This window comes from Orbicella franksi, chromosome 5 (genome assembly GCF_964199315.1).
Source record: "Orbicella franksi chromosome 5, jaOrbFran1.1, whole genome shotgun sequence".
NCBI lineage: Eukaryota > Metazoa > Cnidaria > Anthozoa > Scleractinia > Merulinidae > Orbicella > Orbicella franksi.
Genome location: NC_138149.1, coordinates 24,984,901 through 25,012,189, shown reverse-complemented (window position 1 = coordinate 25,012,189; position 27,289 = coordinate 24,984,901). Strand labels below are relative to the sequence as shown.

Here is a 27,289-nt window from a genome sequence, read left to right as displayed (position 1 = left end):
CCTTCTTTCATATAATTTAGCGTTTCCACGAACTTCCACTTCGACTTCTGGCCGTGATTCTCTTCTTAATTTTCCATGCCAGCGAAGTTCTCTCACTATGAAGCTCAGTGTCGTTTCAGATAGCTAGGCGAAAAGTTGTATTTTTACGACAGTTCTTCCAAGCCTTTTGCCTTTTTTGCTGCTTGTTTTGAAGGGACTAACGAGGTGTCCCAAAGACTATGATGGTCCTCGAGGTCTTTGTACAGGACAAATTTATGACTTTCCGAGAGTTACTGCTGTACTTCGAATTCAGGCTCGCCTTCACCGTCCGCCATGTTTTTTTATTACTATTTGCTGCGCTTTGCGACAGCCAATCACAAACGTTGAATTCAAATTTGTTGCGAAATAAGTTGTAATACGAGCAGCAAAACTAAAATTTGCGGCAGAAAGTAGAACTTGAGTGTACTTTGCGCAACATGTTGCCTCAACTTGCAACACTGTATTTTACAGCGAGACAAGTTGGTCATAAACGTGGTAATACGCGCAACAATGTGTTTCAGCTTGCAATGCAACAATGTTGCGAGGCAAGTCAAAGAAAAATGTTGCCCGTATTACCGGACCTTAATAGGGAGTTAAGGCCTTCCTGATGAAGGCGTGCGTTTGACCACGCATAACAAAAAAGAGATGGACTTCGCGAATTGCTAAAACACTTCTAGTTAATTTGATTTACTTTCAGATGTAACGTTTATTCAACCAATAACGAAAATTTGAACGCTGTTTTTCTGAATAGTCAAGTGCAATGTAATAGGTCAGTAACAACAGAATCAAGTAATAACATTAGTGCAGAGTGACAATGTTTGACTGATCCATGTGAGACGTGCATTCGAGGATGAGAAAAAAATGCAAATTAAGCCTTTGCGAGATCCGAACGTTTCTCTTAGTATCACTTTTCAGCAGTAGACAAAAACTGAAACCGTCATTGAAATAACTAACACGAAGTATAGAAATTTTTGTTCCAAACATTCGGTCAACTAGATAGCAATAAAATGTCACGGAACTCAGGTAAACCAAGCTGTTAGTAACAGCTACTTTAATATTAATAATTCAAAAGTTTAAGTAAACAAAGCGATATGCACAAACATTTCTTGAGAACACAGATTTGAAAAGATTTCATTGTCGCTCGTCACGTCTGTTACACACGCCCATATTAATTATGTTACGGACCCGTCCTAAAAACCTTTTGGAAAAGACAACCTTATATCGAACAAGTCCGCTCACAATAAAAAAGTACTATTAAGATCATGATCAGTATGGTAGTTCGGGTTTTTAAGGTGGTGCAAACCGAGTTGAAAAGGTCCGATTTGTACTGTGAATTTCTCGGGAATTTTTCTATCCAGAAATTCAAAAATTTGACTGTCATTGATCACATTTTTACCTGGTAGGAAATGAACAGCCCATGAAGGCTTTGAAACATGACCGTGACGAAATAAAAGTAACCGGAAATTCTGAAAGTTGACAAGTATTTAATCAATTCATTGACTACATATATTTTTTTTTTACCGGGTCAGATACAAACCGCGATCAAGAAGCTGACACCTGTACTACTACTGAGCTTGCACAATTTTATAACATTTGACTTACACGCACAACTTGTTAATCCCCAAAGACTGGTCTTCATTCGCGCATTTAAGTCTAAGCATAAGAAAAATACTCAGACGGGGTAAGATGTCGTATAATTAATGTGCTTTGCCACGATAATAACCTTACTGCGCCTAGGTATATTGCTTTAACCTTGTTCTTTTTCAAATTATATGCGCAAGTAAAAACCGACTTAGAGGAACTAAATTTCTCGCGCAGTGTAATAGACATTGTTTTTGCGGTGGAACTTCCAAAAGATAAAACAGGCAAAAATGTTGAAGCAACATCTCGTCACTGATCGTTTTCGTTTCTCCTGTCAGATTGAAGTCATTCATGAAAACCGCATATTTCCTGCCGACGTGCTAGAATTTCTGCCTGCTCTTAACCACGAGGCCTTAATTTGCGTATTTAGAAGGAGTAAGTGACTTCCTTTCCTGTTTCTCTTTGGTATTTAAATTCCTGCCTTTAGAAAATTTGCTTTCAATGAACGTTTGTTTAAATATTTAACTGTCCAAGGTAGCACCTTTCTGTCAATATTCCGTGACTCACGTGGTTGCACAATTTCAGCTTCGTGTCATAGCTACAAAATTTTTATCGTAGCTCCCCTCCATAATTTCTCATACTTGAAGCGTTTTCTAGCTAAAGAAGTTCTGCTTCTATATTTGTCAACCATAATAACTTTGCACGGATTGAATCAGACTGTTTGTTCAAAGTTGGCTTAAACTCCTTTATAAAGGACATTTCGTAGATCAGGCAGTCAAATTTATTTCGGCACTTTCTCAAGATCTTAAAATCACGATATACGTCACGTGGGACTGTTCCATGTTGCTCTTTAATGTGATTCCCGATCGAAGACGATCCTTTGTGTTCCTCAACGCGCTGATAGAGGTGTCGGCACGTATACCCGACATAGTTTGCATCGCACAAACCACACTTGTAATAGTAAACAACGCGTTGCTAGTTAATGACAGGTTGCTTCTTTTCTTTTGGTTTGATCTCGTGTCCGATCTTACGGCTTGTATACACGGGGCGAATGTCAATTCCAATTTTGCGGCGTAGTCAGTCCCCAAGTCGCCTTCGCGCGGAAATGGTAACACTATTCTGACAGGTGATTCATTTATGTTACATGCTCGTGTGGAAATGTTCTTCGAAACAACTACTTATTAAAAAAAACGAGATGAAAAAATATTTAAAGAGAGAACGTGACGAGGCTCACAAATATTTTATTCAGGCTTGCAAACGACAACGTGACGTTGCAAACAAGAACGTGACGAAGTTCACAAATATTTTGTTCACTCTGGCGAAAATAAGTCATTTGCAAAGTGACCTAAAACACCGGATCGACGTCATAGATTCTCAGACAATATAAGCTTTTTACTGACCAAAATTTCTTTGTTGAAACCTGATAAAAAGCGTGAGCTTATAGTTTGTTTCAGCTTTCTCCGATAACTTTTCAAGACCTGCACGGTACTTATAAGGACATCTTGGTCAAAGAACATTACTCTTGTCAGCAATAAGGTATGTTCCCGCCGCGCAAACATGAATCTCGGCTAGCCGAACAAAATGCCAGTCAAAGTAAATTTAGCTCAGTTGTGCAATTGCGCAGTGAATTCGATATGATCGAGCATCGAGCACGAGAATTTGATTTTATAAATTGTTTCTTGCCCATAAACGTTGTTCTCCGCCAATTTGTAGAAGAAAAAAGCCAGTCGTTATTTCTTCGTCAACACGAGTTTCAGGTTCTGTACAAAGTGCAAAAGATGGGCGACCGGCTAAACACTTTGCTCAAACTAATTTCCCATGCTCGTTCTGTCAGCGAGATATCTCGGCCTAGTTTAGGGGTTGCTATCGAGGGACCGCGATTTGACACTAAACAAAGAAATTGAACGGATCTTTTCTTGGTTTCTTATATGATACAGGCATCTAAAGCTTCATAATGTGGCGGATTGGTTTTCTAGTTTGGATTTCCTGCCTCACAACACGGATCAGTGGTAAGAGTGTTATCATTATATGTATAATGTATTATAATATTACTGTACCTTTACTTTGACACCATTTTGTATCTTTTCGAAATAAATCTAGAGGACTTTTGATTTTCGGAAAAAGAATTTTGTTCAAATTCGTCAAGAGTAAGGATTTGATTTTGTCAGCTTTTTCAAATTTAAACACATAATCTGTCACTTGACAATGTTCGGCAAGACGTCAAGTGAACCATGTGTTTTGTTCTATTATACTTAGAGGTATCCTTAAATTTCGCCCATATTTGCGAGCAACTCTATACCCCAAATGACTATCTTTCGTTGGCGCTGCATTACGGTCGGACTTTTGACGCAAACACAATTAAAGTTATATTTTCTGAAAGCTTAAGAATTGTAGTTTATACAGATATATTTATTAAAATAAAAAAGTAAGGTTTTCCGACTAGACCGCTCTATTTCCCAAAGTACAGAGGCTCACTAATCAAGTTCGTTTCCGGTAGGATTTGAGCGAGAGGACGCGTGCACATCGCTATGTCTTCTTGGCACCTTTGTCTAATAAACGGCACGCAATGCATGCAGAAGCGATGACATTTAACTACCATTTCTAAAATTCTGGCAAAAATATTGGAACATAAACCAACAAACGGATGCTTAAGCGTAACTAGATGTAACTGAAGGTACAACCTGTGTTTGGAGTGAGAGGTGAAGAGAATGAAACAGGGTGAAAAAATAATGCACAGTGGCGGGACTGAGCAGAATCTTTTCTCTTGTGTCAGTTGATGCTGGCTGAAATTCAATGCAATAAAGTCAAAACTCCTAACTAGCATCGGAAGAAGTAATTTGTCTCCCCTAACTTTTAATTGTTAGCTATTTAGCCATGTTTGGAACCTTCAATAACGATCTAGTCAGAAGAGCTTCAAGTCACACTCAAGAGGGTAAAAAAACACATAATAAAGTAGCTAAAAGAAACATTAACAACTAAATGTTCCCATGCACAATAAAACAAGAGGTGGCCATTGGTCTAGTAAATATTGTCAAACAAGTTGTTTCACAGGGAGTTGTCTGTGTTTAGTTCAATATTCAAGTGTGATTTCCACCAAAGTTTTGTTCTTAAAAGACACAAAAACGCATTTCACTGAAACATTATATATAAGAAATATATTTCAAAAGCCACCATTTTCTTGTTCTTGTTTGAATACAGCTGATATTTGTTTACCCTGTCTGCTTGGTTTCTGACGCAAAATACGGCCAAAAAGATCATTGTATGTTGTCATTGTATTTAATGTTGTTTTGTTCAATCACTACTCGTTTAGTGTAAGATTTAAGAAATAGAAAACATATACCGTGTTTCTATCGAGTAATAGAAACACGATTGGAATTTTGGGAGAAAGAGAAATTTGCGGCTCGTGTTCGCACAGCTTTTTCGAGTTTTTCTATAACTCGATAGAAACACAAAGAACATGTTTTCTATTTCTTTTAGAAAACATCGCGACGAAAAAAAAGGAAAACAACTTGTTAACTTTGATTATCGAAATGTAAATTCTCGTTGCTCGCGCCATCATTATGTCAACGTTAACAGCTCGTGCTAATCTGTGTTTCTATCGAGTTTTAGTGTAAATCTGCTAGCGTTCTATCACGAATCCCGTTCGCTGATTGGCTACGCTACTCACTATCTATTTAACAAATAGATTCCATGTTGCCGTGCGTCTGTTCAGTAATAGATCACAGATGACGTCAAAATGTGGTAAGAACAAAAAAGTGGCACACGAGGCGATAGCCGAGTGTGTCACTGATGTTCTTACCACATTTTGACGTCTTCTGTGATCTATTATTGAACAGACGCACGGCAACATGGAATCTATTTGTTTTATATAATAACGAAACAAACGACTACAGATAAAGCTTTTTTTATTTCAAAATCTTTCAACATAACTCGAAAGCCGGCCTTTGCCCACTTTGGCGAACACGAAAAAAGCCATTTGACGTAATCTATTGTCTATACAAATTGGAGCAATCTCATTGGTTGCTATGCGTAGCAGAGAATTTTGATTGGTCCAGGAAAATCGCGCCACTGTCAAACTTGACTCGAGCGTCGCTTCTCGTGGAATGAAAACTTACAGCGAAAGCAAAATTGAACCGCGAAATCTACAAATCTTAAAGAAAATGCCGGATAAGTCAAGTCAGTTTTTGTCATCAGAGCAGCCCTGTGAGGCGAAAAGCTTGGATGTTGCTTCGAATATTGCAGGAGTTGAAAAACTACGCTCGGAAAACTTGCGGTTGCGGTCAACCTGGAGGCCATTCGATTCGAGTTTTGAATGAAAGGAACGTTAGTGATGGTGGAAATTTGTGTCCTCTGTGGTTGGTGATTCTCAAATCAGTGTGAAATAGTGTCGGAGACACCTTTTAGCGGCGCTACAGTTGGCCGTCAGCTGTAGTGAGCTATACTTTGCTCGCAGCTGTGTCCTGAAACGGACTGGAACATTCGCATCGGAAAGCAAGGTTGTGTGTTTATTTTAACTGATTTTAAGAAGTGGTTTTGATGTTTTATTCCAGACAATCACTGTGTCACCAATTATTTTGGGACTGAGAAAAGTTCAATGTTTTAAATAAATTAATCTCATAAACATTTTGTTTATTGGGTTTGTTAAATTCGAGATAAAGCAATGGTCTCGGCTTACCACGACCGATTTTGTGTTTGGTTCAGTCTCGCTCGACTGCCGACTGAGACTGCTCGAGTATTTTTTCCGAGTCATTTTCTAAAACAGAAACGGCTTTATCTTTCTTCTTCCTGCTAGACTATGCTTCTGGTACCTGTTCAATGCCTGGACAAGACTTTCTTGTACCTTATCTTTTGCCCAGTCATGTAAAATATTATCTAAATTCTCAAAACTTTCCGCCATTTTAAAACACATAGGGAAAAACTTTGAAATGATGACGTCAATCGTGCGTCTGTCCTCTAATAGATCATAGGCGAGAACCAATCGAAATGCGAGAATAACTTGGGTTATTATATAATCTGTGATAGATAGTGAGTAGCGTAGCAGTGTGCGCTTGTTAACGAACTGGCGGCCGCTTCTTTGCATTTTCGAGGTGTCTGTGAAGAGGATTTAGATAAAGTTTTCAATGACTAGTAGTTTTATAATAAAACAATTATATTATGAGCTTGAGATTTCTATGCGTGATAGTTGAATCGGGCTGAGCCCTCGTCAACTATCACGCGATAGAAATCTCGAGCCCATAATCTAATTGTTCAATAGAAACACGATTTTTAACCAATCAGCGCCTGTATTTTCTTAGGACTGTTTTCTAAATGGCATATTAGAACATAACTGCTGTAAAACCCCATGTGCAAGAAGCTACATGTTTTGAAGTCTGGCAAAATAGGTTCTTTTATCTTTTTTCTCGAGCATCTGAGCGGGCCGGAATCCTAAATCCTCGAATTTGATTGGCTAATCATACGCACGTGACCGGTCCAGCTTTTTACGATACGGCCCACGGGCCGGATTTTTTTCCTGTTGCCTGAATTTCGCTCCTAAAAGTTAGCGGTAATCGTCAATCTTTTGCCTTGTTTACACATCCATCGACGATTAGTCAACGCAAGTTTATCTCTGTTCAGTTTAAAATGACAAGGAAAGTCACTGTAAGTAAATTCAATTGAGTGTTTTGAAGTTGTGAGAGTTTGCTTAATTGTTTGTAGCTTGGCACTGTAATGGCGCGTAATCCTCGCCGTTAAATTTGAGTCAGTTTCAGTCGAGTTTACCTCTCTGATCGTTGCTGTATTTAGAAGAATTTCTGTGGAATACATTTAACGCATTTCCTCGCTTTCTGCTATTCAATTTACGGTAGAAAAGTGACGAAGTGATTTTAAAAGCAACGACTGACAGAAATTATTTTTGTAGTAAAACTTCAAACTTCGCACGAAATTTCACACCGTAAAAACAATTTTGGAGAACTTAACTGGTGAAATAAATGCAACTAACACAAAGTAGTTCGAAAAAAATATGTTTTTTAATACATCTTTCTTTGTCTACTATCTGAGTTACTCGCTCGTTGCCGAGATTTTTACAAATCGGTAGTAGACGGCGCGCAAGCCGATTCAATGACAGAACCCATTTGTAATCTGTAAAACCAATTTACTGCGGGAAAAAAAAAAATAAATAAACATGTTATTTGCCGGCTTACGGTCGGCCCGTATGGTGAAAAACTGTGACCTCGGGCTTGAAAATGCTGCCCGAGGCCTGCGGCCTCGGGCAGCATTTTCAAGACCTCGGTCACAGTTTTTCACCATACGGACCTCCCAGCCGGCAAATAACATATATGTATCTCAGTGTAGCTATTGGCAATTTAGGCTTAGTAGGTTTTTAATTAGGTTCTTAATCTCTATGAAAGAGATATTTGAGTTGATTACTAGAAAAATAAATATACCTAGGTTTCAAACCGTTTGGTGCTTGAATATACAATATTTTAATCACAATTGTGTCATGTATTTTCTTGTAATGTAAATTTGCAATCTCAAAGCCACACTCTTAGGCTAAAATGTTCATCATAATTTAACTGTAACCAACGTACTGTACATATAAGAACCTGTTTGATCTTGCTCGGTTAAACAGGTTCTTATATTTTTGGCTATTAAAAATAATAGCAAATTTCTGCTAGCGGGATCTGATAAATACACCACTAGGTTCTTACATAAATACATCCGCGGTTTTACTGTAACATAAATCTCAAAGGATGATCAACAGCCTCTGTCATCACTGATCATCACTGTCTTGACTAGTGAAACATATATTGCATCTTGCATGCATGGTTGTTCCTGCCTATTGTTCAATACTTGTAAATGCACTGATAACTATGTGAAGTAAGGCCAATACACCGTTATTAACCATTTCAGTGTTCTGCAAACAGAATAGAAGACGGAGTGAATTAATAATCAGGTTAAAAAAATATGTATAATTATTTTCAATCATTAATTAGAAAATCATTATTTCCAAAGAAATAAACCATTTAAATATATCACATCACCTCATTAAATCACTTGTAATCTACGACTTCTTAAAGTTTTGAAGGTATTGCATAATTTCCTCTTTCTTAAGGTGGCTCAAAACAATTTCCGGCACTTACATTTAGATGGGTCGTTATAACCACTCTTTACCACTTGATGCTACAATCATGATATCAAAAAATTGCCCGATCATTGGTGAACACGTTGTTATCGTTTTTGTGACACAATAGGTTACTATAGCAACAGTATGACCGCCTAAAAACACCTTTAATTACAGCTTTAGACGCTTATAATTCAAAAACGGCACGGTGAATTTTCTTTATATTATCAACTTTTGATAAAAATGATAATACTCAACGTTTGGCAAAGTTTTTAAAAAATTCTGTTGGTAGGGTTCAGAGCCACCTTAAATTTTCGAAAATTTAAGGGTTTCGTTCCCAGTTCTCCTCGCTTCGATTCAGGATAAATAGGTAAGCGTTGTTCGCCGCTTGCGCGTGCGACTCGAAGGTTAGCCTGCTCGTTTTGTCATGCATTGACGTTGATTCTATTACTTATCATGATACTATTTCCTGATATCTATATTTATGTCTTCAGGGCAAATAAGAGCTGCTCCTCCACAGATCACAGGATTTTTATCGTATGATTTGGTGAAACCAGATGAAGTTAAGTTTCGCAGAAAGTGGGGCTTCAGACTCCCTTGCAAGGCCTCGGGTTCCGATTTGCAGTGGAGATGGCAACATAATGGAACGAACATAGTTTTTGGTGCAAAGTACAAGCTGGGAGCTGATGGTTCTCTAATTGGGAAGTATCTCGAAGCCGAAAATAGTGGAAATTATCAGTGTTTTGTGAAAGATACCACCTCCGATAAAGAAGTATTCAGCAGGAAGCTTAAAGTTGCGGTAACATGTGACAGTTAACATTTCAATATACAGATTAATTCATGTTTTGAGATCATTATAAGATCACCGTCAGAATACAGTCACTTTAGAGCGGTCTTTACCTGGGCGTATAAACAGCTATCAGATATCTCACCATCTATTTTAGGAGATTTTGGGAAAAAAAAAAACAGAAAAAAACAGGTCGCCATGACTCTCGTTTACGAGTCAAAGCAGGCCATTTAACTCTCTGAAGAGCTTGGAAGCAAAGAAAGAGCAGCCATTTTCTTAAGATGATTGAAAACAGTTTCCAGCACTCTGATTTTGATAGGTCGTTATAACCACTCTTTATCACTTGACGCTACAATCATGGCATCAAAAATCTGCCCAGTCATTGGTGAACACGCAGTTATCATTTTCCTGACACAATAGATTACCATAGCAACAGTATGACGTGCTAAAAACACCCTTAATCATAAGAATTACAATTTCCTCGATTGTGATCGTTTTAAAAAACTCTTATTTTCCATTAATTCACTTGTCAAGTTGTTATCGGACAGTTTGTTATTGGAGAGCTTGTTATTGGGCAGTTTGTTATTGGAAAGTTTGTTATTGGACAGTTTGTTATCAGACAGTTCAATAAGCCAATGACATTCAAAGTTGTAGTTTAAATCAACCCATCACATTCAAAGTTGTAGTTACGTGCGTGCGCGCACGCGCTTGCTTTTGTGTTTTTGGCGCCCAATTGCCGGTAGGAGGCGCGGTGGCCTTAGAATGTTGACATCTCCTTTGTAGGTATTTAAATGCAAATTTTCCCTTTCTGTCATAATTTGGCTATTCTTCTTTTCTCGGAAATTGTAATTTTTATGATTAATTGAAAACAAGACTTAGTGTCATCTAATTCGGTCTGTAATCATACTCGTGATAAACAAATCGGACTCCCGCTGCGCGGTCGTCCGATTTTGTTATCACTCTTATGATAACCGACCGAATTGGACTCCACTCAGTCCTATTACCATTACTAATTACAGCTTTAGGGGGCTTACAATCCAAAAACGGCAAGGTGAGTTTTTTCATATATATTATCGAATTGCGATAAGCATTATAATACTAAACTTTTGACAAAGTTTAAAACATTCTGTACATAGAGTTCAGAGCCACCTTAATTTTTCAAAACATTAAGGTGGCTCTGAACCCTGTGTACAATTAAAAAAAAAAAAACGTTGCCGAAAGTTGCGAATTGGCATGGTTATTGAAATTTGATAATATCAAAAAATATCACCGGTTTCAAGAGCGTTTTCGAAAAGCTCCGTTCGGTGACGGATTAGTGTGGACGGTGGGCCTAACCGTAGAAATTAAGCCTCGCTTTCAAACTTCTCTGGCGCGGTGTGGACGGGGTCTTAGTCAAGAGTTGTGAATCTTTGACGACATGCCGATGCCATTTTTGGGCAATGGAAATTTACATCCCGTTAAGCCGTTACACCGGCTGTGAGGGCTGCATCCTATGCTGCACATAATGCCCTTCAAGTCATTTATTTTTTTTATTGTTTTAATATTAGTATTAGTATAGTTTTTTAGCACTGTACCCTAATTAGTATGGTATATTATTTCCAGGCTATAAGGTTTTTGACACTTTAATAAAGTTCTCACTCTCACTCACTCACTCACTAACAAATTCCTCTTTTCTTCCTGTTAGATGTCGGAAATTTCACTAGTAGAGTAAACCGCACGGTGACTGTTGATCTTGGGCAGTCTTTGAGGTTTCCTTGCCCTCAACATGAGCCCAACTACGGCGCCAGCTACGGCTGGACAGGCAAAGATTTCATTCCATTCAAACGAGATCATCACAGAAGTATTGCGCCAAACGGTGAACTTTTCATCATGTATGTTACTCAGAAGGATATCGACGACATTGCATCATTACGTGGTATCCAATGTACTATAACTGGAGCAGATACCATTTATCGTTCTGGGCCTTTGATGTTAAAGAAGCGCTTACCAGGTAAAAAACGTTCTCTATCTGATTGTTCTAAAAATGTCTTTACAATGAAATACCCCTAACTGAACATGCGGATACGCTCGGGTACGCAAACCTAAATTGAAAAACAGGTCTTCAGGAAGCCTCTCTTTTTTTTTCAGGATCGAACTTCCCATTATATATATATTTCTGAATTTATGAAAACGGTGCTCATTTCAACACAACCACCCTGACACTTTTTCCAAGAAAATACACAGGCTTTTTCACTCAATCAATCACAGGCAGTCTGTCACTACACAGCCTACGCCCCCACCTTGCTTGTGTCTGGCTGGCTGGCTGCCGGTCGCTATGGCTACAGGGCATGGCTGGCCAAGGCTGTCCTCAATAAGTATTGCAGTTGTTATAAAATTAGACTCCCCAAGAGAGTTTACTTGGGCTTCGTATCGCAATATCAAATCGTACTTTACAAGTATTGGTCACAATTAAAACAAAGAAAAAAAATATTTATATTTAACGTAAGGGTTAAGCTTATATATTTACTATTCAAGTTGCGTTGTTGAGCATCCTTTTTGTCCAATTGCTTGTTGTTTTCTCCACCTTCAAAGTTCTGTTCACGAAGAATTTCGTTTTTCGCTAATTTGGCTAGCTTCTAAGTAATAGAATTCGTGGACAGACCCGTTCCGAAAACGCTCGACATATTTGTATGTGAGATGAGCGTATCAGGCATGATTCTTTTCAAACCATTCCTCATAAAACCCAGCCTTCTAAAAATTATGTTGCTCGCGAAGAGCACAAGCTATCGCAATTCTCATCCCCAGTTTCCACGCTCTCCCGGTAGGATCGCCCAGCACTTTAACCTGGTACTATGACCCCCTATTTGGGTAGCAAAAAAAGAAAAAATAGAATGGCCTTCATTTTCTGGCTCGGACTTCCCTACGGCTCGGCTTCGCCTCGGGGAACATTGAAGGTCTCGGGGAAACAAAACTCACTCTTTTCTCACTCTGGGGGCCAGTCATTAAGTGCTTAATGTCTTTGACATAAATTTTATCATCATCATCGTCATCATCGTCATCATCATCATCATTTCTTTCCTACGTAAATGATAACAACTGGTATTAGCAATACTAAAAAAGCGGCAAGGAGACCTCCAAAAGAAACCACCAGGCTTATAACGGAGGCCACCTCAGAAGTTAATATATAGATAATTTTAAGTTCTGCGGGCGCCGCATAACCAATTCACTATTTTGTAATGAAAAAAATGTGATCAAATTTCTTTACATAGACGGGATAGATCCTGGAACCCCACAGTCACCTGCCTGGAGAATAACGCCAACTAGTGAACCGGCTACCCAAGGAAAAAACAAAACTTTATACTGCTTTGCTGTTGGAAGGTGAGCGTGTTTATGTCTGTAGATAAATTACTCTCTTAGTTGACGGAAGCTCACGTTTTCCACTTGACAAGAGATGTCTTGAGGTGATTCCTCAGAAATAAAAATGGTCGAAAGAGTTTTCTCAAACTTTCCCTGACTGTTCCCTGCCAAGCACTGTTTCGAAAAACAAAATGAAAGCTCGAAAAACAAAATGAAAGCTCGCAAAACAGGCATGATAGGGCAGTCTTAACCTTTTATGCCTGTACTGGTGCTAACCACGCGCGTTATTTCATCGGTTCACGATCACATCACATCACACCACATCGCGTTACATTACGTCACACCATATCACGTGACGTGACGTCACGTGACATGACGTCACATAACATGACGTCACACCACACATCACGTCACATCACATCATACATCGGATCACACCACATTAAATCACGTCACATCACACATCACGCGCCACGTTGCATCATACATCACATCACGCCACATCACATCACATCACATTACCTCACATCACGTCGAGCTACACAACACCACATCACAGCACACCACATCCATATCACATCACATCACGTTATGTCATGTCATGTCATGTCATGTCATATCATATTATATATCATAACTTGCAGGCCTCCACCAAAAATAACTTGGAAAAAAATGGCCAAGAAATCATCAACGGATGGAATTCCTTTGAGATCCCTGACGCCTTCTATGGAAGACTTCTTAAGATTATCAATGTGAAGAGGGATCTTCATCAGGACGTATACACTTGTGAAGCTGAAAATTCTCAAAACAGTGGAAACCCTTTAGTTTACACAATAAACCTGAATGTAGAAGGTAAATTACGTTGCTATAGTGTTAGTCTATTTGGATGAAGCAACAAGTCTGGACAATGAATACACACGTACATACATTCATTCTTTATTTGATAAGTAGGTTTCACAGAATTACAGAAATGGCGGCTGAAAGCTGATGTGGACCCACTATCTACTACAGTATAATTACCTTATGCTACAATACAATTATCTTAAAAATTGAGAAACTTAGGGTGTATACATGTATATATAAATATTTTCAGTGGTGGATCTCAATCATTTCAGTCCACCTTTTATGTTAATCGCTCCTCTCGACTTCTCGAAATGTGAACATTTGTTTGGTTGCCTGAAAAAGTTTAAGCACAAAAGTATGTGGAAATTGAAGAACAATGCATGGAAAAAAAAAAAAAGTCAGACACCAACTGAAAACAGGTCTGTACCTTTAGCATGAAAGAAAAAAAAAACACAAAAACAAACAAACAACAAAAACAAAAACAAAAACAACGGGACGATAAGCAACTCTTCCCCGGAGCAAGATTTCGCTTGAAGAAGAATTCAGGCTTCCTTTTGATCACACAAGTATTTTGTTTCTCCATTGGTGCAGTACAACGCATTCTTTAGAAACTATTTAGTTTGTCTGTAATAGAGACAGTTGCCTAGCAGAATTTTTAACCAGTTTCAACATGTCTTTGTCTAGTTCCTCCACGGTGGAAAGCCGACATCCCTCCCCCGAAAAAGAAAAGCATTGACATACAAGGGAAAGGTACATTACTTTGCAACGCTGTTGCAGACCCTGTGCCGTCATATTCCTGGTACAAAGATGGCACAAGAATCGTTTCCTCGACGTAAGTAAACTATGTAGCATATATAGTGTCACAATCTTTGGGATAAAGAACTTATTTTTACAGAAACAGACATATCTTAGTGAATAAGTGTGGGCACTGGCCCTGTTCTTACCTAAAAGGCAGAACGCTTAATTAATCAAATGGATGCAATGAGCATAACCTTTGAGTCAGACTCGCAACATTTCCGCATGACAAACGTTTTCAAGAAGCTGGTCTGGCTGAACTGGACCAACCTTGTACTGACTGACCAACATGGTACCCGTGGAAATATCTTAAAAGCAGGCAACGACGTCACTTATGAATATAAATATATTCCGGGTTATTGACCAAGCCTGATGCATGAGATCAAGATGGCTGAATAGAGGCCAACTTCTTTCCAGCCTGTTTATTGACCAACACGCATTCGAAGTCCATAAGACGGATGCCCAAACCAACGCGGTTAGTATCCAGCCATCTTGACAGAACAAGATTGGTCAATGAAGGATCGATGCTTGAGCGAAAACAGATATGTTATACGAGTTATCCATAATAAAGTGACAATACAATACAATACAATGCAATACAATACAATGCAATACAATGTAATGCAATACAATGCGATACGATGCGATGCAATACAATACAATAAATACAAAGCAATACAATACGATACGATACGATGCGATGCGATGTACTGTGATACAATACAAATAAAAAATAGCCTCCATTTGGCGCGAAAATATGCTAGGATATTTGTCCGCGGACATTATCTGTTCCGAGAAGCAAAAAGTTTCCGAGAGCGTAGCTCGAGGAAAACTGTGAGCTTCGAGGAACAGATAATGTGCAAGGACAAATATCCGAGCATATTTTCGCCCCAAATGGAGGCTATTGCGTTTATTCTTCTTCAAATCTTTTTCGCAACGGACGCAGTTTTGAAAATTGGGGAATATTTAACAATTATTCACCGAAGTGGAGGTAAATATCCATCACTTTCACCGACACTGAGGTGAATAATTGTCTTAGTATATGCCACACAAGCTGAGTAATTAGCGGACCAAAACGTTATTTTATGTGTGACAAGCGGTCGGAAATTTTAAAATCTCTCGCGCCGACTGCTCGGAGGTGAATAGTACTTGCTAATCACCTCCGAGTTAACCAGTCAGAGCGCGCGAAAAGCACTATTCACTTGTGTGGTATATACTAATCTCGGATATTTCCCAATGTCAGCTGGGGAATATTCGGTCACGTGACGTGTTTAGACCAATCGCGCGCCAGCGAAAATATTTGATGGATTGTAATACAGAATATATCGAATTGTACACAAAGGTCTTAAGCCATCTTTTTTTTTCTACAGGTCTTACGTAAAAGTAGTTAACGATACGTTGAAGTTCGAAAACGTGACACTACAAGAAGATGATGTTTACCAGTGTGTAGCAGAAAATAGACTGGGAATGATCGTGTCTTCCACTTGGGTGAATGTGCGCGGTAATTACTCGATTTGAATGTTTGCCCCTGTAATCCCCGGTGCCCCCAAGTTTTAACTTGAGCCACGTACCATATTTTAACCTTGCCACAATGTGGACTAAATTTATCAACCCTTCACCAGATTTCCGCGAAGGATGTGGTGGGTAGGAGGGGGGACTCTTGGTTAGTGCGCTCGTCTACAGATCAGGCGGTCCTAGATGGAGCCCTGAATCGAGCCCGTTGTGTACCGGCGACCTTAATGCTGGGGGAACCCTGGGATTGACTAGTATCCCATCTAGAGAGGAGTATAGATACTCGTAGTCGCTTCACGCTACAGAAACCGGGATAAACTTCGGCCTAATAGGCCAGTTGACTGGTATGCAGGCTTTGCTAAACAAGATTTCACGTTTATTCTGGGAGAAATACTCCCTTATGTAAGCTAACCAGGCAGGAACAGCGCCATTGGGTACTGATTTTTAGCACTTTTGGTATAATATAGGGCAGTAATAGATCTATTTCTTTGAAGGAACTTATTTATTATTTTTGTTACTCATCTCTTGAGAATTGCGGTTTAATTGACATCGTGAATTTGAAGCGCTTGTCAATTGTTTTTGCAAACCGAAGCAGTACTGGGCAGAGCCTGATCTGAAATGGGGTCTCGAATCCTGTATTAGATCATGGTTAGATCTACAATGGAGTCGGAAAATCGCATGTTTTGTTCTGAAATAAGATAGCGTTCTCAAAAAGCGCCTTGATGTGGACAGCCCCACCCAAATTCTCCGGTAATACCCCCTAAGAGCTTTACCTAGCTTTTTTATGGTTTTTTTTTTCTTTTTTCTTTTTTTTTTTCTTAATCCCCAAAAGCATTTTCGTTGTTTTATAATACACATTAGGGAGCTTAAGCACCGACAACGGCGACGCCGAGGACAATGCCTATTTAAAAATAAATTTATATTTTACCAATGAAATTCGCATTTGTCTAGATCTGTTCAGTATGCCAGTGGCACTAAAAACATGTTTAGGCTAAATATGCAATGACAGCGTTTAATTCCAAATGCACGTGAATACGAAAAAATAGCCGTCGTCTTTCGCATTCCTCAGACTACGCAGAACTTGGTCATTTCACGTTCCTTGTTTGAAGAGGACGGCAAAGAAATGTTCAAAGATTTATAACGCACGTGCAGAGCTCTTGTTTTGCTCATTAAACCTTTTGTTTAGTGACGTTCTCGTTGCCGTTGTCGTCGTGCGTGGCTTGATTAAGTTCCCAATTTACTTGACAAACCCAAGCGCTATTATCTTTTTTTTTTAAATTAGCTAGGTGACTGCTTGTGACGTTTTTATTTCTGTAGCCATGCCACCGACCTTTGTAGAGTTTGGTCCATTTTACTTGTACAAAGATCGTGAAGCAAAGTTGAAATGCCAACCCGAGGCAGCACCTAAGCCGACAGTTCGATGGTACAAGGGAGCCTCTGAAATAAAGACTGGTGCTCGTTATCTAGTGGAATCAGATGGAACCTTGGTAATATTCAAGGTTAATAAACAAGATGCTGGTCAATATCGATGTTGTGTGAGGAACTTCTTGGATGATGCCAGCGCAAACGCGTCAGCCTACGTTCTTGGTAAGCAAACGGGATTTCCGCCGTGTCAACCTTATCAGGATCTCATTCCTAGATGTATAAGTTTCCTAGATGAAATATTTATCCTAATTAGAAGATAAAAGAACGTTCACGTGATCAAAAATCTAAATTAGACTTGGAGAATTTCGGTTTTCAAATTTTGGGCATATGCCTGAAAGCTGAAAATGAAACAGACTAAAATTCTTTTGAAATTAACGAGGAATTTCGCCAAGGTTAAAGTCAAAATGTTGAATATCGTCAACCTTTTCTTCCATGTTTTTGGACCGAGGCTATATAGGCTCACGAACGAAAAACAAAGTCTCACCACCATAGCTTATAACGTTGTTTAAGTCACAAACGTATGAAATTGGCCGATATTTGTTCATGTAAATGTATCATTAATGTATAAATATTAAAATATAAATTAATATATAATTTTAAAAAATATCAATGCGTAAACATTGTATTTTGGTCTTGTTAAGAAATTGTTGCTTTTTATGATTCTCCACAGAGGTTCCATATCCTCCGACAAATCTGAAAATAACTGACACATGCGACAATCGAACTACAACGCTGTCTTGGATTACCAGGGCTTCAAATGATGCACCCATCACGCATTTCCTGGTAGAACAAGAATCAAACTACGAGCCTAATGTCTTCAGATTAATCTTAAATGTCACAAACCCCAATGCCACATCTATTAGATTAAATCTTACTGGTTGGGCTACTCTTCGCTTCCGAATGTTAGCCGTAACCAGCCTTGGCTCAAGTCGTCCGAGCTTACCCACAGAATAAGGGGTCTGCAGCACTTCTGTTGGTGGTATGTTTGAAATAGATGATAATTATATATAAGATTCCTCTTGCGAAAAAGAGACAAGTAGCCAACCTCGTTCCGAGGGTCTCCCCCCACCCCCACCCCCACCTCCCCCCCCCCCTCCCTTAAAAAAAGCGATGGCACAGGCTCGTCACGCGTCACCCAGAATTTTGGAGATGACAAACAAATAGTTTTCTCTTCTCTCGCTGTTGGGTGTGGAGAGAGAAAGACACCTTAGGTTAACGAGGTTGACAAGTCGAGAGATTGACCTTGAATAACAGTTACACAGAAACTCGTGTAGTTTCCTAGATGTGTTGTTAATTGAACACGGCAGGGGTGGTACATTGGTTAATGCGCTATCCTCCAACCAATGTAGCCCGGGTTCGATTCTGGCCCGGTGTCATATGTGGGTTGAGTTTGTTGTCGGTTCTTGCCTTGCTCCGAGGGTTTTTCTTCGGGTTCTCCGGTTTTCCTCCCTCCGCAAGAAAGACAATCTCCAAATTCAAATTCGACCAGGATACAGGACCCACATAAAAATTAGATGTGGTTTCCTCTCTAAATACTGTAATTTATTTACTTACCGGTTAAGTTGTCTGCTCAGGGATGGACATGAAATGAACATAGCCTTGTTAAATGGTAAATTTAGCTGGCCTGAAAAAGTATGAGCACTGTAAGGAGATGCTGAATGTCGATTTATCTCTGCTTTCGCTACCAGCTCCAGAAAAATTTCCGGACAACCTCAGGGGAAAATCAAACAAATCTGAAGAACTGAACATAACTTGGACTGTAAGTGTTTTGCAATCTATAACGTCTACACGGGTAACAAATGTAATGGTGAACACTAACTGGCCGAACTGACTTCTCCTTATGCTGTCTGGTATATATTACAATCACAATCACAATCACAATCACAATCACAATCACAATCACTATCACTGTTTTATCCTAGAATTCCTTTTCTAATTGAAATGTTAACAATTTTATAATACTGTTCTTGTCAACTGTTTAGATGCGTCTAATTAACAATTAGATTATGAGCTCGAGATTTCTATTTAAACAATAGAGTGTTTCTGTGGAGTAACTTTCGGCTGATAGTTGCCCCGCGGAAATTTGATGTTCTTAAAACAAATATTTGCCCGAGAAGCGAAGCTTCGAGGGCAAATATGCTAGATTTAAGAACATCAAATTTCCAAGGGGCAACTATCAGACCGATAGTTCCGAGACATAAACACTCTATTGTCTTTATTGTTCACCGTTAAATTTTCTTCCGCGCTCCAGTTCAAAAATCATATTGAATTATTTTCAACTTTTTTAGATGAAAGCCGTGAAAACCAAATGTAAAATTTAAAAACGAAAATAAACAAAACCCACTTAATACAATTTCAATTGTTTATTTTTTTAAAAGCTCACTTGTTTGCAGAAAATTTTTCACGGACGAGTACTATGGACTGATAGTGTCTCTCCGCGGATGATAACTATCGCGTCACGTGATCAGTTTAAACCAATAAGAATCGGGGAAAATTCAGTGGTGAACTATAATGGCTGATAGTACACGAGTAGCTCAGCCAATCAGATTGTAGCATTTGCATTAGTATACTAATAGAATTCTACTAACAAGTGAAAGCGCAGCCCAAGTTAACTATCACGCATGGAAATCGCGAGCGAATAATCTAATTGTGTCAGTGTAAATTGACTAATCGTTCAAAACTCTACCTTAATTCTCTTCACAGACACTTTAAATTCAACGCAAAGAAACAGCTGTCATTTTGGTTAAAAACCGCACACTGCTAGGCTACTCACTATTTACAACAGAATAGATGACGAGTAGCGTAGCTAATAAAAGAACGACATTCGTGACTGAACGCTAGTAGATTTATACTAATATAGAATATTCTTGATCCCCTTCTTTCAAACTTCTGCAGTGTTCAGTGGAAACAAACCGAAGCAAACGTTCTTGAAAAATACCAAATTGTCTTTTCGTTGTTTTGTTTTGCTAGCCATTGCCTAAGATTGATTGGAATGCACCGGGCCTTCACTACAGGCTGCAATACAGAAGAGTCGCAGACAAGCCGCTTGCTTGGGAAGAACAAAATATCACTGATCCCACTGTTGGTATGTTTATTGTACAAGAACCCAGTCGATGTGAGCTTTGGGAATTTCGCATTTGTGCGGCCAACGACGAAGGAGTAGGTCCATTTAGTGCCATTGAACAATCATTTTTTGTTCCGCATATTCCCAAGGGAAAGCCAGAGAACGTGACCGTGGGTAAAATTACAGCCCAGAGTGTTAATGTCTCGTGGGCACGTGTCGCTGATTTAAAAGGAGGTTCTGATGGCTACAGGGTGAGTGACTGGAAGTTGCTGAAGTTTTGTGTCCATGTCAGCTTTATTAAAGCCAGTTATTCATATTTAACTCTAAAAGAGGAGCGAGAGCTGGCACTAGTCTTCCCATGCGCTATGCCTTTTCTCTCGCCATGTGCTCGGCTGCACACAAACCAGCCTTGTTGCCGTCCGTCCCCTGCCCCTACTGTTTATTTACATTATCTCTCGAAGGTAACTGCCTCAGCTAAAGTAAAGCCCCGCTTGTAAGAACCTAATGGAAGACCTGCTAACAGAAATTTGCCCTTAATAATTACCCTTAATACGAAAATCCTTTATACCTTGTGTTTACAATTTGCAGATTTATTACTGGAGTGAAAGCAGACTGAATGGAAAGAGGCACAGACGTGATGTTCCCAACTACGCTTCTTTTACTAATGTAACAGAAAGCAAAAGCCACCAGATAACAGTTTATGGACTAAACCCTGACACAAACTATAACCTGGCAATCAAGGCTTTCAGCTGTGGCGGAGAAGGACCAGCCAGTGATGAGGTGTCCTTTTCAACAATGAGGGCTGGTATGTCAGTTTCACAAGTGTTGTGTGTTTATTCTTCGTTTAACCCTTAACCTGATGGCGGCAGTTGAACAGTAGTTTAAAATTCGTTCTCGAAAGCGAGAGTTCTCTTCTCAATAAGTCAGTGGGAGGGTTATACACGTCTACAGTTATCACTTTATTGGTAAACGATTACACAAATAAGCTATAAAGTCTCTTGAGCATTGATTTTAGAAGACTATATCATAGTTAATAGGGGGAAATGGTTAGGAAGGTCGGTAAACATCAAATAAGCAGACAAACAGGCTGAGATTTATGTTGGAACGTTCTTGATCACACACATCTTTTTTTTTAATGCTCATAGACTATGCATGAATCACGTAATAGTAATGCTTCTATTGGGTAGTTGTTTGAGCACACATAAGCACCTTTTGTATTTTGACAGGTCTTGTGCAGGGTCAACCCCCAAAGTAGCCAACAAAAACATACAAATATACATGTGATTTTTTTCCTTTTAAACCCAAAATAAGGGAGGGGGGGGGGGGGGCTCCTCTAGATCCGCCACTGGTAACATTTTTTTCACTTTCTTCAGTTTCCACAGATCGCCCGTCCAAAATAGTAACAGATTCAGCTACACCGGCAGGCTCAGCAACACCAACAGGTTCAGCTACTCGGCAGTACCAGGCCTTTTTCAGTATAGTTATAGCCTTTGGACTGTCCTTTGGCAACATCTTGCACCACTTCTAGCAGGAGAAGGAACTCAAGAAAACCAACGATAATTAAGGCTTTCTTGATAAGATGTTGACACTTTGTTGTAGAAATGCTTTCCAAAAACTCTTTGAAAGGAGGGTGAATACTTTAAGAGAATAATGGAATGAAGCAACAAAAAAAAAATAACATGAAAACAGTAAACCTTCCCTTCCCGGAGTTCGTAAACTGAGACCAAGTGCTAAGCATAGTTTGTATGTAGAGGGGGGTGAATAGGTTTTCGGATCGACCGATTTGGCCTTAAAAGGCGCACGGATTGTGGATTTTCCAGTAAATCGAGCGGATTCGCGGATTTTGAAAACACAGTGAATTGTGGACCAGCTGTGAATTTTGGCGCGGATTCCGGATTGTGCCTGTCTTGATGTTCGGATCTTCCCATCCTAAGCGAAATTTGGATCAAAGATCTTTCTTCGGCCTTGGTTGGTATGTTAATGAGTTTATCCAAATTATTTCCTTTCTCGAACAACTCAGGTGTGAGACTGCTATTGGAATTATCCTGTGTAACAGTCGTCTAGCATCAGGTTGCCCTATTTTCTATTTGTGCGAAAGTAACAACGGCATTCACATTTACCAGTTTACCTTTGAACTTTTACACTTCTTTTTCCGGATGTGGTTGTGGTTTCGGATTTGAACGAAAATATTGGCGGATCGACCGATTTGGTGAAAAAAGGCTCGGATCGGTGGATTTGCATACCCCTATTCACCCCCCCTCCCCCCCCCTCTATGTATTTAAAGGTTAAGGCTTTTGTTACTGCATATTATTAAAGGCAGATAAGAGTTCAATAGACTCAAGAGTTAAAGAAACTGTCTCCAGCGGTTCACGCAAGGTTAGAAATTCGAGTCTTGGCGCTTTGTGTTAATAATTCATTCAGAGGAATGACACGACTTCTGTTTTAACATCGATCGGAGAAGCACGTATAATTTTTATGCCTGGCGCTTTGAAAATGATTTCCAATGCTAACAGTGCGGTGGTTCAAAACAAACTTATTTTTTCTTTTAACCCGCTAGATTTCCAATTTCGTATTTAGATGGACGCGACCCGATGACCGTTGGCCATCGTCTGCGCGATCATGGGACTGAGACTAAAAATAACTTTGACAGCGTGACAAAAAGCTTAAAAGGGATTGAAAAAGATTATCATAGGGCACGAGGATGTGTTCTCTCCCCTCATTTTCTCTTGTATAAGCTGTATACTTTTGAATAAAATATTAAGAGAAAGCCTAGTCAATCTTACTGGTTAGTTTAAGTTTGTTCTTCTTTATTTTTAAAGAAGTGATTACAACCTACAGGCCAAAAACTCTCAGGCACACTGTTAGATTTTAGGCAAAACAAGCCTGTCAAGTTCCTTTGCATGTAGTCCTTTAGTGGATTTTCATATCCTATCTCTGTTTGCATTAAATTCCAAAAGAATCCTCACCTTTTCTTTGACAAGACAACATCAAGTCAGTCCTTCGATCGAGATCCATGATAACCACTTTTTAGAAGAGCCAGCAGTCAGTCTTCTTGCTTCTCAATTGGAAATGAAATTCTCCCTTTATATAGTAAAGCGTAGAACCCACGGGAGTATAGCGTGCATTTTCCATAGAGTATGCACCAAAGACAAAGTTCAGCGCGTGCCAAAGGCGCTAGTTGGACTAGTAGGGACCAGGGGCTTGCCCAGCAAGAAATTTTTAAGAGCTCGGAAATGCCATTTCCTATGGCGAGTCCAGACAAAGGTTTTATAAATCAAAACATGGAGCAACATAATTGTGGTGGTTTTTACAGCAGAGACTAGAAGTTTTCAAACTAGCCGATTTCATTATTAAAGATGCTTGCGTCAATGGATAGATAGATAGATAGATAGATAGATAGATAGATAGATAGATAGATAGATAGATAGATAGATAGATAGATAGATAGATAGATAGATAGATAGATAGATAGATAGATAGATAGATAGATAGATAGATTGGAATTCCCCTGGATCGAAGTGCCTTTCTAATTAGTGCCTTTCGAATTCCAGTAATTGACTGGCAGCTTCAGAATTAATAAAGCCAAATTGTTAGACTCTCAAATAGTCTTTTTACCTTAAAACCGGCCCACAGAAAGTCCAACGGCTCAGAATATAACCCCAAAAAATTCTTTAACCTTAATTTTCGCTTGTATTTGCACAGAAGCTTCCCCCAACATTTTCGATATCAGGTCTTACGATACAACTTTTTTTAAATTTAGATATATGTATTTGTTCTACATTTTAAAGCAATCTCTTTGATTCAAATTTATGTTTATATCATTTTCCGCTGTATTATGTTCAATACAGTGATGATTAAAGATGATAAAAATTGTAAATATTAAGAACAGTAAAGTTTCGACTTCAATACAAGTAGTGTACGTTCAATCGGACGCATCCTACAATGTCAGATGAGGAAATTTCCACCTTTATGCAACCTACGTTATTTGCTGCAATAGTATTTGTAGTTTCCCGATACATATAACTGACTGACCTTTTTAACATTCTCAAAAGTGACCAACTGAGCTAGCTTAATACTGACTGACCCGTTCCATTTTATACCTAATAATGTAATGGTGAACAGGGCCAAGAGGCTAGAGGAACCTTTTTGAACCAGCGAGAAGAGCATGATTACTAAATTTTTTTCAGCTGTTCAGTACCAACGTTAAAAGATTGACTGAACTCTTGGAAATGAAGACAAATAACTAATTTTCTCTGAATCTAAGCCTGCCACATGACCCTGAGTAGGCATTAACTATGAAGGCAGCTATTCTATCAACGATAGAACTTCCACCACTGTCATTCATGCCTACTACAGCTTCGTTGCTTTCTTCAACAGACCTCTCTATCGGAATACCGTAGTTCAATGATCCATGTTGCGACCTGCCCACAAATTCCTCGAAGATAATGCCGTTGCTAGTTTGTCCTTGAAAATCTGTAGATTTGTCGGCACAAGGGTCACCACACTCACCAGCGTTTGTGATCTTTCTAGCTTCAGCACCACTCCCAGTGTCTAAAGAATCCCTTGCTGGTTGCTTGTTCTCCTTGGCTTCTTGTTCCCTTCTAGTATGCTTGTTCTCCTTGGCTTCTTGCTCCCTTGTTGTCTGCATGTTCTGCTTGGCTTCTTGTTCCCTTGTTGTCTGCTTGTTCTGCTCGGCTTCTTGTTCCCTTCTTGTCTGCATGTTCTGGTTGTGATTGTACGTTTGCTTGCAGCCATTCACAATGTGTGTAATGCTTGATGTATGGCTGGTACCATCTTGTGATAATTTGCTTCCATCTTGCACATTGTTGCTGCTGCAGGGTCTATTCAAATTCCCATCGCCTGCGACAAACGATAATAAAAATAGTTCAATCTCTGACTCTGGCTTTTAAAGTTACTAAAGATAAGTATCCGAAAATTTGCAATAAGAAAATATTTGAAAAGCAAACTGAGCTGCAAGAAACGTATTTGATTCACAAGGTTGTCAAAACATTACTTTCCTATGCTACAACTAATGAAATATTCATGGTCTCAGCTACCTTTGCTCTATAATAAATTTTGTTCTGATTCTTGGAAAACAATGTGTATCGGAATATGCTGTCATTTTGCTCTATAATGATAACAAAAAGACCACACGCCCAAGAACTCACCCTGTGGCGTACCAGTTTGACCGGTTTAGCACTGAGCGAGGTGGGTCTCGTGCCACAACGAACGAAAAAGAAAGAACGAATAAATTGTGGAAGTTTTAATACGCCCTGTGAAAGAAATAATCCAACAACGAAAAGAAAATGAGATTCCTTTGATGGAAAGTGAGACTTGCAAAATATCCCTGCTTTTGTATATCACATCACTGAACTAGATGCATCTATTCAATAAGATTTTAACATACCGTTCGTTTTCTCTACCCGGATGTTGTTCTCTGGTAAGCCAGCTTTGACCAAGATCTCAACTATGTCAGGTCTTTGAATTTCCTCCAGCATATTAGCCAAATCCCGGACCGTCATTTTTCTCTGGAACATTATTTGAAGTACCCCTTCCATCATTCCACCCGGAGCATGGTGATCTAAGCTCTGTACAGTTTGGAAACTTAGCAAGAGTTCAGCTGCTACTGCCTTCCAGTTATTTCTGAGTGGGCTGGGGTTATTGAGGTGCATAACAACTTCACTGAGAACAGAAGCTGGAATATCTTTTAATAACTGCCCTGAAAGTAAGACAAGCGGAAACGTTAGGATACTTAGTAAGTACGCGCAGGAGGCTCCTGGTACGCGCCTATACATGTAGCTTAGGCGAGCATGCTCTGGAGCAGGGGCGGTCCGCGGCGTTTATTCGGGATGGGGCGCTACCCTTATTTTTATTGGTTACCTCGACATCTCCGACATGATTAAAAAACCAACTGTGGAGTTGGTTAAATTTGCTCATTTAAATCACGATATAATTATCATCTCTCAAAATAAGGAGAAAGTGTTGTGAAATGAAAAGTACCACAAAATCGAAATGAGGCGCGATAATATCGGGACACATATTGTAAAGTGTATTTATCGCAATAGGCTCCGTTTTCTTAAACAGGAGTGATCAGCAAAGATCTTCAATGGGCTGGAGCCGGGCAATTTGTTATTAAAGGGCATTTTTTTTGCGTGGCGGGCACTTGTTCCAAACAGTTGTCATGCATAAGCCTTTTGTTATTGAAAACATTTTCTTGGCGAGCGAAATGGTTCCGTTCGGGTGATTCGTTTAGAGCAATCGCGTAGAACGACGAAGTAGACTCGATCCTCTTCTATGTCATAAGCACTCTTATTCCGAGGACAGCGAAGAGGAAGGGTCCAGAAAAGGAGGTTGACATGCGACGTATGAGAGCAAGCAAGCAAGCAAACGCCGTCATCGCACATCAACATACTTCGCCATCGCTTCCGCTGCAGGCCTAATCATAGGTAGCAACTGTTGAAGGATTTTGAAGTTGTTGCGCAGATGTGTAGTCGAGACTGCTTTACCTGGGTCGGTGATCCTCGTTGTTGTCGTTCGTGTTGATAAACCTGTAGAATAACCTATAGAATAACAAGAAGATTATTGTCAGTTAGCAATAATTATTTTTGAGACGATGATTTTAAAAAAGTTGGCATGTACTGCAAATCAACGCAGTGCACTCCTCCGCACAAAGACTGATGCACAATGAACTGCAATGCGCTGCACTAGACAGGACGCTGCTGGCACTGAACAATTTGCGTTGCACTGCATGACACTTTCCTGTAACCTACTGTACTGCAATGCATCAGCACTGCACATAGCAGTAGGCACTGGACTGAACTGGACATAA

At 39.4% G+C, this 27,289-nt stretch overlaps 2 protein-coding genes and 1 pseudogene across 3 annotated transcripts in view; 2 read left to right on the top strand and 1 right to left on the bottom strand.

Annotated features, from left to right (window-relative positions):
• The first annotated feature begins 2,870 nt into the window (after positions 1-2,870).
• On the top strand, positions 2,871-11,150 carry LOC145487214 (fibronectin type III domain-containing protein-like). The gene is made up of 3 exons (XM_081465940.1): positions 2,871-3,135; positions 3,537-3,608; positions 9,193-11,150. The coding sequence occupies exons 2-3, from the start codon at positions 3,554-3,556 to the stop codon at positions 9,513-9,515; spliced, it is 378 nt and encodes a 125-aa protein (XP_081322066.1). The 5' UTR covers positions 2,871-3,135; positions 3,537-3,553; the 3' UTR covers positions 9,516-11,150.
• On the top strand, positions 11,150-22,723 carry LOC145487213 (fibronectin type III domain-containing protein-like; annotated as a pseudogene). Its single transcript, XR_014049378.1, has 11 exons — positions 11,150-11,475; positions 12,734-12,842; positions 13,466-13,673; positions 14,349-14,496; positions 15,830-15,960; positions 17,289-17,558; positions 18,067-18,375; positions 19,085-19,155; positions 20,367-20,711; positions 21,049-21,265; positions 21,834-22,723. The product of XR_014049378.1 is annotated as a fibronectin type III domain-containing protein-like (transcript).
• A 1,663-nt stretch (positions 22,724-24,386) lies between these two features.
• LOC145487211 (uncharacterized) overlaps positions 24,387-27,289 on the bottom strand; it is a 12,764-nt gene continuing 9,861 nt past the window's right edge. The window contains exons 4-6 of the mRNA XM_081465936.1: positions 26,967-27,020; positions 25,868-26,179; positions 24,387-25,320 (exon numbers count right to left, since the gene is read on the bottom strand). Coding sequence (XP_081322062.1) covers positions 24,704-25,320; positions 25,868-26,179; positions 26,967-27,020 — 983 coding nt within the window. The 3' untranslated portion in view covers positions 24,387-24,703. The remainder of the gene's footprint in view (positions 25,321-25,867; positions 26,180-26,966; positions 27,021-27,289) is intronic.